The sequence below is a fragment of the Scylla paramamosain genome, chromosome 10 (genome assembly GCF_035594125.1).
Source record: "Scylla paramamosain isolate STU-SP2022 chromosome 10, ASM3559412v1, whole genome shotgun sequence".
Taxonomy (NCBI): Eukaryota; Metazoa; Arthropoda; class Malacostraca; order Decapoda; family Portunidae; genus Scylla; species Scylla paramamosain.
In genome coordinates, this window is record NC_087160.1 from 15745880 (window position 1) to 15760168 (window position 14289).

Sequence of the window (14289 nt, forward strand, 5' to 3'; positions counted from 1 at the left end):
AGTTCCAGAGTTTACCAGAGAAAGGGATGAATGATTGAGAATACTGGTTAACTCTTGCATTAGAGAGGTGGACAGAATAGGGGTGAGAGAAAGAAGAAAGTCTTGTGCAGCGAGGCCGCAGAAGGAGGGGAGGCATGCAGTTAGCAAGATCAGAAGAGCAGTTAGCATGAAAATAGCGGTAGAAGACAGCTAGATATGCAACATTGCGGCGGTGAGAGAGAGGCTGAAGACAGTCAGTTAGAGGAAAGGAGTTGATGAGACGAAAAGCTTTTGATTCCACCCTGTCTAGAAGAGCAGTATGAGTGGAACCTCCCCAGACATGTGAAGCATACTCCATACATGGACGGATAAGGCCCTTGTAGAGAGTTAGCAGCTGGGGGGGTGAGAAAAACTGGCGGAGACGTCTCAGAACACCTAACTTCATAGAAGCTGTTTTAGCTAGAGATGAGATGTGAAGTTTCCAGTTCAGATTATAAGTAAAGAACATACCGAGGATGTTCAGTGTAGAAGAGGGGGACAGTTGAGTATCATTGAAGAAGATGGGATAGTTGTCTGGAAGGTTATGTCGAGTTGATAGATGGAGGAATTGAGTTTTTGAGGCATTGAACAATACCAAGTTTGCTCTGCTCCAATCAGAAATTTTAGAAAGATCAGAAGTCAAGTGTTCTGTGGCTTCCCTGCATGATATGTTTACCTCCTGAAGGGTTGGACGTCTATGAAAAGACGTGGAAAAGTGCAGGGTGGTATCATCAGCGTAGGAGTGGATAGGACAAGAAGTTTGGTTTAGATCATTAATGAATAATAAGAAGAGAGTGGATGACAGGACAGAACCCTGAGGAACACCACTGTTAAAAGATTTAGGAGAAAAACAGTGACTGTCTACCACAGCAGCAATAGAACGGTCAGAAAGGAAACTTGAGATGAAGTTACAGAGAGAAGTAGAAACTGTAGGAGGGTAGTTTGGAAATCAAAGCTTTGTGCCAGACTCTATCAAAAGCTTTTGATATGTCCAAGGCAACAGCAAAAGTTTCACCAAAATCAGAAAGGAAACTTGAGATGAAGTTACAGAGAGAAGTAGAAACTGTAGGAGGGTAGTTTGGAAATCAAAGCTTTATGCCAGACTCTATCAAAAGCTTTTGATATGTCCAAGGCAACAGCAAAAGTTTCACCAAAATCAGAAAGGAAACTTAAGATGAAGTTACAGAGAGAAGTAGAAACCGTAGGAGGGTAGATTGGAAATCAAAGCTTTGTGCCAGACTCTATCAAAAGCTTTTGATATGTCCAAGGCAACAGCAAAAGTTTCACCAAAATCTCTAAAAGAGGATGACCAAGACTCAGTAAGGAAAGCCAGAAGATTACCAGTAGAGCAGCCTTGACGGAACCCATACTGGTGATCAGATAGAAGGTTGTGAAGTGATTGATGTTTAAGAATCTTCCTGTTGAGGAAAGATTAAAAAACTTTAGATAGGCAGGAAATTAAAGCAATAAGACAGTAGTTTGAGGGATTAGAACGGTCACCCTTTTTGGGAACAGGTTGAATGTAGGCAAACTTCCAGCAAGAAGGAAAGGTAGATGTTAACAGACAGAGCTGAAAAAGTTTGACTAGGCAAGGTGCAAGCACGGAGGCACAGTTTCGGAGAACAATAGGAGGGACCCCATCAGGTCCATAAGTCTTCTGAGGGTTTAGGCCAGCGAGGGCATGGAAAACATCATTGCGAAGAATTTTAATAGGTAGCATGAAGTAGTCAGAGGGTGGAGGAGAGGGAGGAACAAGCCCAGAATCATCCAAGATAGAGTTTTTAGCAAAGGTTTGAGCGAAGAGTTTAGCTTTAGAAATAGATGTGATAGCAGTGGTGCCATCTGGTTGAAATAGAGGAGGGAAAGAAGAAAAAGCAAAGTGATTGGAGATATTTTTGGCTAGATGCTAGAAATCACAAGGGGAGTTAGATCTTGAAAGGTTTTGACATTTTCTGTTAATGAAGGAGTTTTTGGCTAGTTGGAGAACAGACTTGGCATGGTTCCAGGCAGAAATATAAAGTGCATGAGATTCTGGTAATGGAAGGCTTAAGTACCTTTTGTGGGCCACCTCTCTATCATGTATAGCACGAGAACAAGCTGTGTTAAACCAAGGTTTAGAAGGTTTAGGACGAGAAAAAGAGTGAGGAATGTACGCCTCCATGCCAGACACTATCACCTCTGTTATGCGCTCAGCACACAAAGACGGGTCTCTGACACGGAAGCAGTAGTCATTCCAAGGAGAATCAGCAAAATACCTCCTCAGGTCCCCCCAACTGGCAGAGGCAAAACGCCAGAGGCACCTTCGCTTAGGGGGATCCTGAGGAGGGATTGGAGTGATAGGAGAAGATAAAGATATGAGATTGTGATCGGAGGAGCCCAACAGAGAAGAAAGGGTGACAGCATAAGCAGAAGGATTAGAGGTCAGGAAAAGGTCAAGAATGTTGGGCGTATCTCCAAGACGGTCAGGAATACGAGTAGGGTGTTGCACCAATTGCTCTAGGTCATGGAGGATAGCAAAGTTGTAGGCTAGTTCACCAGGATGGTCAGTGAAGGGAGAAGAAAGCCAAAGCTGGTGGTGAACATTGAAGTCTCCAAGAATGGAGATCTCTGCAAAAGGGAAGAGGGTCAGAATGTGCTCCACTTTGGAAGTTAAGTAGTCAAAGAATTTCTTATAATCAGAGGAGTTAGGTGAAAGGTATACAGCACAGATAAATTTAGTATGAGAGTGACTCTGTAGTCGTAGCCAGATGGTGGAAAACTCGGAAGATTCAAGAGCGTGGGCACAAGAGCAGGTTAAGTCATTGCGCACATAAACGCAGCATCCAGCTTTGGATCGAAAATGAGGATAGAGAAAGTAGGAGGGAAGAGAAAAGGGGCTACTGTCAGTTGCCTCAGACACCTGAGTTTCAGTGAGGAAAAGAAGATGAGGTTTAGAAGAGGAGAGGTGGTGTTCTACAGATTGAAAATTAGATCTTATACCACGAATGTTGCATGAAGAAAAAGTTGAGGGGGGTGTCAAGACACTTAGGGTTGTCGACAAAGCTTCTCATTACAGGAAGTATGTACATACAGTAACCATATAGTCTTCAAGTCTTCAGAGTTTTAATGAGGAATAATAAGATTTTCTAAGGTATAATACCTAAGAAACATCAAAATCAGTATTTATGAAGAGTCATGAGAGTTTTAATGGGCAATAATAAGATTTTCTAAGGTCAAATACATAAAAAAAAAAAAAAATCAAAATCAATCATATTTTGTATACATTACATATACAGTCAGTGCCTAAAAAGATGATAAAATTCACCAGCAATAGGCAGTTAATAAGCCAATGGTGGGTGATATGGAAAGATATGTAACAGTAACTTGAGGAAGTCAACTTAGGAATGCACACACAAAAAAATATCTCATTATCACACAACTATCTATTCTGTACTAAAACAGTTGATGTGTGAGTGTACCCAAGTCCACCATCTGTCTTCAGTTACCAGGTCAAATACTATTAGTGCTCTGCTCTCCCATTAAACTGGGTCAAACTAGTTGGATGGTGTGTGGACACTGACACCAACTCAGAATTCTGTAATCTTTTTTTTTGGCAATGACTGTATATTATCTATATTTGGAGGGGTACCACCTTATACTCCTATTTATTTTCCAATTCAAGTGACTCATTATCAAACCATATCATATCAAAAGCTTTCGACAGAATCTGGCACAAAGCTTTGATTTCCAGACTACCCTCCTATGGCTTCTATCCTTCTCTCTGTAACTTCATGTCAAGTTTCTTTCTGACCATTCTATTGCTGCTGTGGTAGGCAGTCACTCTTCTCCTAAAATCTATTAACAGTGGTGTTCCTTTAGGTTCTGTCCTGCCACCCACTCTCTTCCTATTATTCATCATTGTTCTTCTAAACCAAACTTCTTATCCTATCCACTCCTACACTTATGATGCCACTCTGCAGTTTCCCACATCTTTTCATAGATGTTCAACCCTTCAGGAAGTAAACAGTTCATGCTGGGAAGCCACAGAATGCTTGACCTTTGATCTAAAATTTTTGACTGGAGCAGAGCAAACTTAGTATTGTTCAATGCCTCAAAAAACTCAATTCCTCCATCTATCAACTCAACACAACCTTCCAGACAACTATCCACTCTTCTTTAATGACACTCAACTATCCCCTTCTTCTACACTGAACATATTCGGTCTGTCCTTTACTTATAATCTAAACTGGAGACTTCACATCTCATCCCTAGCTAAAACAGCTTCTATAACTTGGGCATTCTGAGTCATCCCTGCCAGTTTTTCTCACCCCCCTTGTCCCACCTGCTAACTCTGTACAGGGGCCTTATCTATCCACATATGAAGTATGCTTCACATGTATAGGGGCTTTCCACTCATACCATTCTTTTAGGCAGGGTGGAACCAAAAGCTTTTTGTCTTATCAACTCCTCTCCTCTAACTGACTGTCTTCAGCCTCTTTCTCAATGCCCCAATATTGTATCTCTTGCTATCTTCTACCACTATTTTCATACCAACTGCTCTTCTAATATTGCTAACTGCATGCCTCCCCTCTTTCCATGGCCTCACTGCACAAGACTTTCTTCTTTCTCTCACCCTTATTCTGTCTGCCTCTCTAATGCAAGAGTTAAGCAGTATTTTCAATCATTTGTCCCTTTCTCTAGTAAACTCAGGAATTCCTTGCCTGTTTCTGTATTCCTATGACTTCCTATGACTTGAACTCTTTCAAAAGGGAGGTTTCAAGACACTTATCTGTATTTTTGACTAATGCTTTTGACTCTGTACAGGGACCAGTACCTCAGTGGGCCTTTTTTTTTTTTTTTTCCCCTTGGCCAGTCCCCCTGCCTAAAACAAAGAAAAAAAAAAGTCATTCAAATTGAGACACTTTTACCTTGTATATATATACTAAAACTATAAATCTTTTTCTTTTCAGAACCTTTGATTATTTCTTTAATACTCATAATCCTTGAAGAGTGAAAATTAAAAAGATGATTAGAAGGATATGTAGTGAATCACTGAATTGACTTGATGGTAGGAAGATCACAAACGGAAAACTAAAGAAGAGTGTGGAAGATGAGTGTATTAGTCTAATGGTGAGGAAAGGTAGTATGATCAAGTTGAGAGGATGGTAGAGAGTGAAAGCGGACCTAAGAGATCTATAACCATGCCAAGAAGCTGACAAAGCCAAAGTAACCTGACAAGCCATTATTAAGTGAACAAGGTCTGGTGGTGCATGTAAGTGGTGAACTTGGGACAAGCCATTATTAAGTGAACAAGGTCTGGTGGTGCATGTAAGTGGTGAACTTGGGTTTGAATTCCTCTAGAAGCTGTCCATTCTTCAGCCATCACTAAATGAAGAAAGATCAGCCACACCACATGACTGTTGTCCATCAACCCTATTTTTGAGAGTGAATGCAGTGGGATAGGAAGTTCAGGCATGCAGCATGATCTTCTATAAGACTTCACTTAAAAAATAATGTTCGTGCCTTCAAAAATTAGTCTAACTTCCAGGAACAATGCCTTTGAGCAAAGATATAAGAAAAAAAAAAGGGAAAAATGGATATGTACAGAGGCTTTAGAAAATTACAATAGTGATAGTGACTAACTCCTATTCACTAAATTTTTAAAATGATCTATTAGGATTACAAATAACAATAACTTGTAAGAATAGTATGCTTCAGATTCTACCAGATTACAAATAACAATAACTTGTAAGAATAGTATGCTTCAGATTCTACCAGATTACAAATAACAATAACCTGTAAGAATAGTATGCTTCAAATTCTACCAATGTGTTCTTACCTTTACACTTGTTACACAGAGGACCATGGTCTTTTGTGGAACATCATCTTGCTCTGTGATTTTCCTTAGTATGGACCGCTCTGCTCGATCAATTTCTCGGTCATAGCGGTATTTGAGTCGGGCAACCACATTTTCCACTGTTAGGACCTGACTGATGGTTAATTGATAAAAATTACTTTTAACATCTTAAATGATGAATACTTAAATGATGCATATAGATATTCTATAAGCTTTCACTTGTTAAATTATATTTTCTGTTGCCCAAGCTCACAATAAGGAAAAATTAAAACAGAACAAATAGAAAATATCCACATATGGATGGTTTTATCTCTATTTAAAATATAACTTTCCACCAAATGTAAGATTCCATAATGATCTGGTAAATCAAGACAATATTTCCTTGTACCATTTTCTAGTGATATATAATAATAATTGCTAGATTTATTCATTTCACATTAAGCTTTATGAGGGCTTTATTCCTCTCTCTCTCTCTCTCTCTCTCTCTCTCTCTCTCTCTCTCTCTCTCTCTCTCTCTCTCTCTCTCTCTCTCTCTCTCTCTCTCTCTCTCTCTCTCTCTCTCTCTCTCTCTCTCTCTCTCTCTCTCTCTCTCTCTCTCTCTCTCTCTCTCTCTCTCTCTCTCTCTCTCTCTCTCTCTCTCTCTCTCTCTCTCTCTCTCTCTCTCTCTCTCTCTCTCTCTCTCTCTCTCTCTCTCTCTCTCTCTCTCTCTCTCTCTCTCTCTCCTCTCTCTCTCTCTCTCTCTCTCTCTCTCTCTCTCTCTCTCTCTCTCTCTCTCTCTCTCTCTCTCTCTCTCTCTCTCTCTCTCTCTCTCCTGAAAATGGTTACAGGGATAATTTTTGATTGGTGACCTGTACTATATATAACTAGAGAAGATTTGATCCTTTTGTTCAGATATCCACTTTAACCTGTTTAGCTGCCCATTGTAAATATAGACTACATAATTGTAAATTCTGACACAAAAAATACCAAAAGAGAGATTTGTCTTACCAATCAAATATTCGCCTCTCTAAGGCAGCAAGTTGCCATACGATCAGCTTGTAATGGTTGTGTATCCATGAGGGTGGGATGAGGCCTGGGTGGACACCAGGCATTGCAAGGAACCCAAGCTCCACTTCTTCTATCCCAACACAATCATCAGGACCCAGTAGTAGGACACACCCATCATCACACTTTATGCTGTCACACCTTCAAGATAAGAAGTTGAAGAAAAAAATCAAAATCAAAATTATTATTGAACCAAGTTTGAATTTTACTGGTTATTAATGAATATTACAAATTTGTTATTTATGCTATCATGAGCATTAGTTACCATCCATGGCATCACATCACAGCAAGCAGGATATGGAAGCTTTCCAGTGAGACTGACTTCATCACTGCAGAACTCTTTACCTTTCATCAAGCCTTGATTTATCTCACTTCCACAAGCACCAGTAGAAGGACCATTATCTACACCAATTCCCAGTCATCCTTTCATCTTCTCTCCCACCACCCAGCATCCTTCAGTCCTCATACACACCCTACAATGACACCTATTTTCTTTACAATCATCAAGCTGGGAAATTATTTTTCAAATGTAAAAAAAAAAATTTACACTGACCTGTTTTACACAAATGTAGGAGTAAGTCCTGGACAGGGTTGGCATTAACACCCTCCCCTCTAATAAAAAAAAATCATTATATTTTTTTTTTTATTTAACATATCAAAATTTTGTTCTATATCATACAGATAAATAAGGCCTATATATGTACATATACTTAAAAAATGTAAAAGTAGTCAAGCCTAATCCATTCATTTCCTGTACACTACAAGTTAAGACAGGCTTTGTCCAGCTGGATCAACCTGTATTAGAATGACTTAAACAAGTGTCTGTCCTTCATTAATAGAAAGTGTCAAAATCTTTCAAGATCTAACTGACAGGCTTTGTCCAGCTGGATCAACCTGTATCAGCATAACTTAAACAGTGTCTGTCCTTCATTAATAGAAAGTGCCAAAATCTTCCAAGATCTAACGCCCCGCATGACTTCTGGCATCCAGCCAAAAACATCTCCAATAACTTTGCTTCTTCATCTTTCCCTCTTTTATTTCAAGCTGATGGCACCACTGCCATCTCATCTATTTCTAAAGCTGAACTCTTAGCTCACAACTTTGCTAAAAACTTTAGCTTGGATGATTCAGGGCTGGTTCCTCCCTTTCCTTCACCCTTTGACTACTTCATGCTACCCACTAAAATCCTTCGCAGTGATGTTTTCCATACTCTCAATGGCCTAAACCCTTGGAAGGCTTATGGACCTGATGGGATCCCTCTTATTGTTCTCTGAAACTATGCCTCCATGCTTGCACCTTGCCTAGTCAAACCCTTTCAACTCTGTCTATCAACATCTATCTTTCCTTCTTGCTGGAAGTTTGCACACATCCAACCTATTCCTAAAAAGGGTGACCATTTTTACCCCTCAAACCACCGTCCTATTGGTTTAATTTCCTGCCTCTCTAAAGTTCCTGCCTCTATCCTCAACAGGAAGATTCTGAAACATCTATCACTTCACATCCTCCTATCTGATCATCAGTATGGGTTCCATCAAAACTACTCTAACGGTGATCTTTTGGCTTTCCTTACTGAGTAGGAATTTTGGTGGAGCTTTTGCTGTTGCCTTAGACATTTCAAAGGTTTTAATAGAGTCTGGCACAAAACTTTGATTTCCAAACTACTCTCCTACAGGTTCTATCCTTCCCTCTGTAAGTTCAGTCCTTTCTGACTGTTCTATTGCTGCTATGGTAGATGGTCACTGTTCTTCTAAACCTATTAATGGTGGTGTTCCTCAGGGTTCTGTCCTGTCACCCACTCTCTTCCTATTATTTATCAATGATCTTCTGAACCAAACTTTTTGTCCTATCGACTCCTACGCTGATGATAAACCCCTGTACTTTTTCATATCTTTTCCTAGACATCCAACCCTTAAAGAAGTAAACAGTTCATGCAGGGAAGCCACAGAATGCCTGGCTTCTGATCTCTCTAAAATTTCTGATTGGGACAGAGCAAACTTAGTATTGTTCATTGCCTTAAAACTCAATTCCTCTATCTATTGACACAATCTTCCAGACAACTATCCCCTCTTCTTCAGTGACACTTAACTGTACCCCTCTTTTACACTGAACATCCTCGGTCTGTTCTTTACTTATAATCTAAATTGGAAACTTCACATGTCATTTCTGACTAAAACAGCTCCTATGAAGTTAGGCATTCTGAGTTATCTCTGCCAGTTTTGCACCCCCCCCCAGATGCTAACTCAATACAGATGCCTTATCCATCCATGTATGGAAAATGCTTCACATGTATTTGGAGGAGAGGGGGGGAATTCCACTCATACTGCTATTTTAGCCAGGGTGGAATCAAACGCTTTTCGTCTTGTCAACTCCTCTCCCCTAACTATCTGTCTTCAGCCTCTCTCATCACCACAATGTTGCATTTCTTGCTATCTTCTACTGCTATTTTCATGTCAACTGCTCTTCTGATCTTGCTAACTGCAAGCCTACCCTCCTCCTGTAGCCTCACTGCATGAAACTTTCTTCTCTCTTTCTTTTATCCCTATTCTGTGCACCTCTCTAATGTAAGAGTTAACCAGTATTCTCAATCATTCATCCCTTTGTCTGGTAAACTCTGGAACACCTTGCCGGTTTTCATTTTCCACCTTCCTATGACTTGAACTCTTTCAAGAGTGAGGTTTCAAGACAATTATCCTGTAATTTCTGACTACTGCTTTCAACTCTGGGGACTGGCACCACAGTGGGCCCCTTTTCTTTTTTTTTATCATTATTATATTTTTGTTGCTCTTGGGTGGTGCCCCACCTACATGAAAAAAGAAAAAAAAACACTTCACACCTTTTGTTTCACTCTGATTTACATATAAATATGAGGAATAAACAAAAATATAAATAAACCCTAAAAACAAATAAAACCTCAAAAACATAAATAACCCCCCCCAAAAAAAACAGTGGTTTGGATTTTTCTTTATAAATCCCAGTTTTTTCAAACCCTGGTTCTGGACTTGATGTACCTGACTGCAATAAGACATTCACAAGACACCCTCACCTCACTTAATTATTAGTGTAAGGGGTCAACTTCAAAGAAAACAGAAGTGGGGAGGAGGTCAGGTATGATTCATGTGAAACAGATGTGTCAAAGTATTTTTTTTACATTTGAAAAATAATTTGTCATACAAAACCTGTTTCACATGAATGTAGGAATGATTCTCACATTGTACAAGGCTTGCACATGCCAAGAACCCAAGAGAGTGTGGTAAGCCCAAGTAAGGCATAAAAGAAAATAAATAATGGGGAAAAGATCCGCTTGCCTTGATACTTACAGCATGGCATGGGAATCCAGGCAAGGCCATGGAAGGATAGCCTATCACCTCATAATTCTGGAAAGTACACACTGTAACACCACTATTAGCACCACATATATATGTAGGAGGGTGGCAAGGAGAACACAGTTGGACCTAGGCTACAATACCACCTGCTGCAACTATTGGCACAAGGGAGGTGTCACACTTTCATCTCTCCACATCCCGAAAGTAGTGGTTGGCAAACACAGAAGGGGTTTTCCATGAGGCCATGTTGAGGACTGAAGCCAAAGATTTATTTTGCCACAGATTAAGATAGCTAACAACACCACTAATGTCATGTACTGAAACCCTGAGGTCAGTCATACCTGACTGCAAGCATGGGAGACCAACTGACCTGTAATGTGACACCACTGCTGAAACCTCTTCCACTCTTGCCTTTTATTTATTCATTTATTTTATTTATTTATTTTTTTTTTTAATGTAGGAGGGGCAGCAGCCAAGGGCAACAAAATTGCAAGAAATAAAAAGCAGAATGAGGTGCCAGTTCCCGAACATAGTCGAAAGCAGGAGTCAGAAATTACAGGATAAGTATCTTGAAACCACCCTCTTGAAAGACTTCAAGTCATAGGAAAGTTGAAATACAAGTACAGAAGCTGGCAGGGAGATCCATACTTTTCCAGAGAAAGTAATGAAAGATTGAGAATACTGGTTAACTCTTGCATTAGAGAGGTGGACAGAATAGAGGTGAGAGAAAGAAGAAAGTCTTGTGCACCAAGGCATGCAATTAGTAAGATCAGAAGAGCAGTTGCCATGAAAAAAACTGAAGATATCAAGTGATGCAACATTGCAGCAATGAGTAAGAGGCTGAAGACAGTCAGTTAGAGGAGAGGAGTTGGTAAGAGAAAAAGCTTTTGATTCCACCCAGTCTAAAAGACCAGTATGAGTGGAAACACCCCATACATGTCCATACATGGACGGATGAGGCCCCTGTACAGAGTTAGCAGCAGGGGGGTGGTTGGTGGAGAAAAACTGGCAGAGATGACCCAGAACACCTAACTTCATAGAAGCTGTTCTAGCAAGGGACAAGATGTGAAGTTTCCAGTTTAGATTATACTAAACCTTGTTATATCGGATTTCATATTAATTGAACATGGATTGCCTAGGTCACACGCCAAACCGCCACCAACCCAAGTACACCAACCCACAAACAATGTGAGAGTGGCAACAAAAATTACTGCTTGACCAGCCAACCAACACCAGCTGGTGCCCACTCCACCTGCCAACAGCTGACTGTTGAAGGTTACAGGCTGGTGTGAACTGTGCAGTTGCCTTGGCCTGGCTGCCACCTTATCAACAGGCAGTACTGCCAAATGTACAAGTGCACCTAAACAGTCACACTTTTTTTTGGAATAGGCTTAATGTAGGCAAACTTCCAGCAAGAAGGAAAGGTAGATGTTGACAGACAGAGTTGAAAGAGTTTGACTAGGCAAGGTGCAAGTATGAAGGCAGAGATTTGGAGAACAATAGGAGGGACCCCATCATGTCTGTAACCCTTCCAAAGGTTTATGCCAGCAAGGGAATGGGATGGATCATTGTTAAGAACTTTAACGAGTAGCATGATGTAGTCAAAGGGTGGAGGAGAGGGAGGAACAAGCCCTGAATCATCCAAGGTGAAGTTTTTAGCAAAGGTATGAGTGAAGAATTCAGCTTTAGAAATAGATGTGATAGCAATAGTGCCATCTGGTTGAAGTAAAAGAGGAAAAGAAGAAACAAAATCATTGGAGATGTTTTTGGCTAAGTATCAGAAGTCACGAGAAGAGTCAGATCTTGAAAGATTTTCACACTTTCAATTAATGAAGGAGTTTTTGGCTAGTTGGAGAACAGACTTGGCATGGTTCCAGGCAGAAATATAAAGTGCATGAGATTCTGGTAATGGAGGGCTCAAGTACCTTTTGTGGGACACCTTCCTATCATGTATAGCACGAGATCAGGCTGTGTTAAACCAAGGTTTGAAGGTTTAGATTAAGAAAAAGAGTGAGGAAAGTACATCTTCATGCCAAACATTATCACCTCTGCTATGCACTCAGCACACAGAGATGGGTCCCTGACAAAGAAGTAGTAGTCATTCCAAGGGAAATCAGCAAAATGACTCCTCAGGTTCCCCCAACTAGCAGAAGCAAAATGCCAGAGGCACCTCTTCTTAGGGGGATCCTGAGGAGGGATTGGAACGATAGGACAAGATACAAATATAAGATTGTGATAGGAGACCACAGGGGAAGATAGGGTAACTGTCAAGATAGTTAGGAATACAAGTAGGGTGTTGCACCAATTCCTCTTGGTTGTGGATGATAGCAAAGTTAAAGGCTAGTTCACCAGGATGGTCAGTGAAGGGAGAGGAAAGCCAAAAGCTGGTGGTGAACATTAAAGTCTCCAAGAATGGAGATCTCCTCAAAAGAGAAGAGAGTCAGAATGTGCTCCACTTTGGAAGTTAAGTAGTCAAAAAATTTCTTATAGTCAAAAGAGTTAGGTGAGAAGTATATAGCACAGATAAATTTAGTTTGAAAGTGACTCTGTAGTTGTAGCCAAATGGTGGAAAACTCAAAATATTCAAGACTGTGAACAAGAACAGGTTAAGTTTTTGTGCACATAGATGCAACATCCAGCTTTGGATTGAAAATGAAGATAAAGAAAGTAGGAGGGAATAGAAAAGGGGTAGCGCTACTGTCAGGTGTCTCAGACACCTGTGTTTCAGTGATGAAAAGATGAGTTTCAGTAGAGGAGAGGTGGTGTTCTACATATTGAAAATTAGATCTAAGACTATGAATATTGCAGAAGTTAATGAAGAAAAAGTTGAGGAGGGGCATGAAGACACTTAGGGCTGATACCAGAAAAGCAGTCTGACCTGGGGACATTTATGGTCCCCTCCCCAGATGACGACTCCAAGGCTGGTGTAGGAGTCACCACAATAATTTTGAATTCTGTGTGAAGAGTGTGTATAAGTAGGTGATTATATTTTTGTGTGAAGGAAGAGATTTGTCTTAGGGTCGATACCAGAAGAGCAGCCCAACCTGGGGACATTTGTGGTCTCCTCCCCAAATTGAGACTCTGAGGCTGGTGTAGGAGTTGCCATGATAATTTTTGATTTTGAGTGAAGGGTGTGTGTGTAGTTTTGTGTGAAGGAAGAGTGTTGAAGGAAGAGAGTTGTTTTTGGAGGGCAGGCTGTGATTGCCCTCTTGTGTTGTGAGGTCACAGCTGGCTTGAGTGAAAATTTCATAGCACCCCATAATTCAGTGCTTAAGACCTCACTGGAGTAATTATCATTTCATCGTGTTCCTGCTCGCCACATAAATTTTATTTCTTTTCACTGATAAATTATTTCAGTCTCCCAATGGAAATGACAACAAGAGCAGTATCATCACTGACATCTCCATCATCACTCAGTTTACCTGATAAGAGGTTATTTCTATACTCCGTGGCTGTCAGCTGTTCCTTCTCCACGTGGTGGATTGAGTTGCTGAATCATCTCAGTTTACCTGATAAGAGGTTATTTCTATACTCCGTGGCTGTCAGCTGTTCCTTCTCCACGTGGTGGATTGAGTCGCTGAATCATCACTTTTTTCCTCTCACTTTTTCCCCAGTACTTTTTCATTCGCTTCTTCACAGCCTCACTCCAACTGTTTTTCTTTTGCATTTACCCATAGTGTCTCAACAACAATGAAAATGCACTGGAAAATGGTACAAACACTCAAAGGAAAAACGCACATGCATCCTATGTCTCCAAATACTAAGCTTATCCCACCCCTCCCCTACACCCCTAGGACTCGCATGCTGCAGTAGAAACGGTCATACAATACCATAAGAATACATAATCACAAAAAAATCTGAAAAAAAAAAAAAGGATACAGAGGAAGATACATGAAGATAAGTGACAGTATGTATTTAAATCCCCAATGCCTAGGGTACTGGGTATTTGAAATTTAAAAGCCACAGTGGCACTCTAGCACCTGGCAGCATGGTGCAGAATGCACACCTATGCCTAACAGTCTCATAAGGATTTTCAAAAAATTTATATTTTCCAACCATAAAAATGGT

General features: G+C 40.4%; 2 protein-coding genes across 5 annotated transcripts in view; one reads left to right on the forward strand and one right to left on the reverse strand.

Annotated features, from left to right (window-relative positions):
- Positions 1 to 14289, reverse strand: part of LOC135104258 (breast cancer type 2 susceptibility protein-like) — a 315255-nt gene that overhangs the window by 149660 nt on the left and 151306 nt on the right. For all 4 annotated transcript variants that reach the window (XM_064011445.1, XM_064011444.1, XM_064011446.1 and 1 more), the window contains exons 9-10: positions 6842 to 7039; positions 5837 to 5987 (exon numbers count right to left, since the gene is read on the reverse strand). In XM_064011445.1, coding sequence (XP_063867515.1) covers positions 5837 to 5987; positions 6842 to 7039 — 349 coding nt within the window. The remainder of the gene's footprint in view (positions 1 to 5836; positions 5988 to 6841; positions 7040 to 14289) is intronic.
- Positions 1 to 14289, forward strand: part of LOC135104259 (uncharacterized) — a 36901-nt gene that overhangs the window by 16036 nt on the left and 6576 nt on the right. The window lies entirely within an intron of this gene.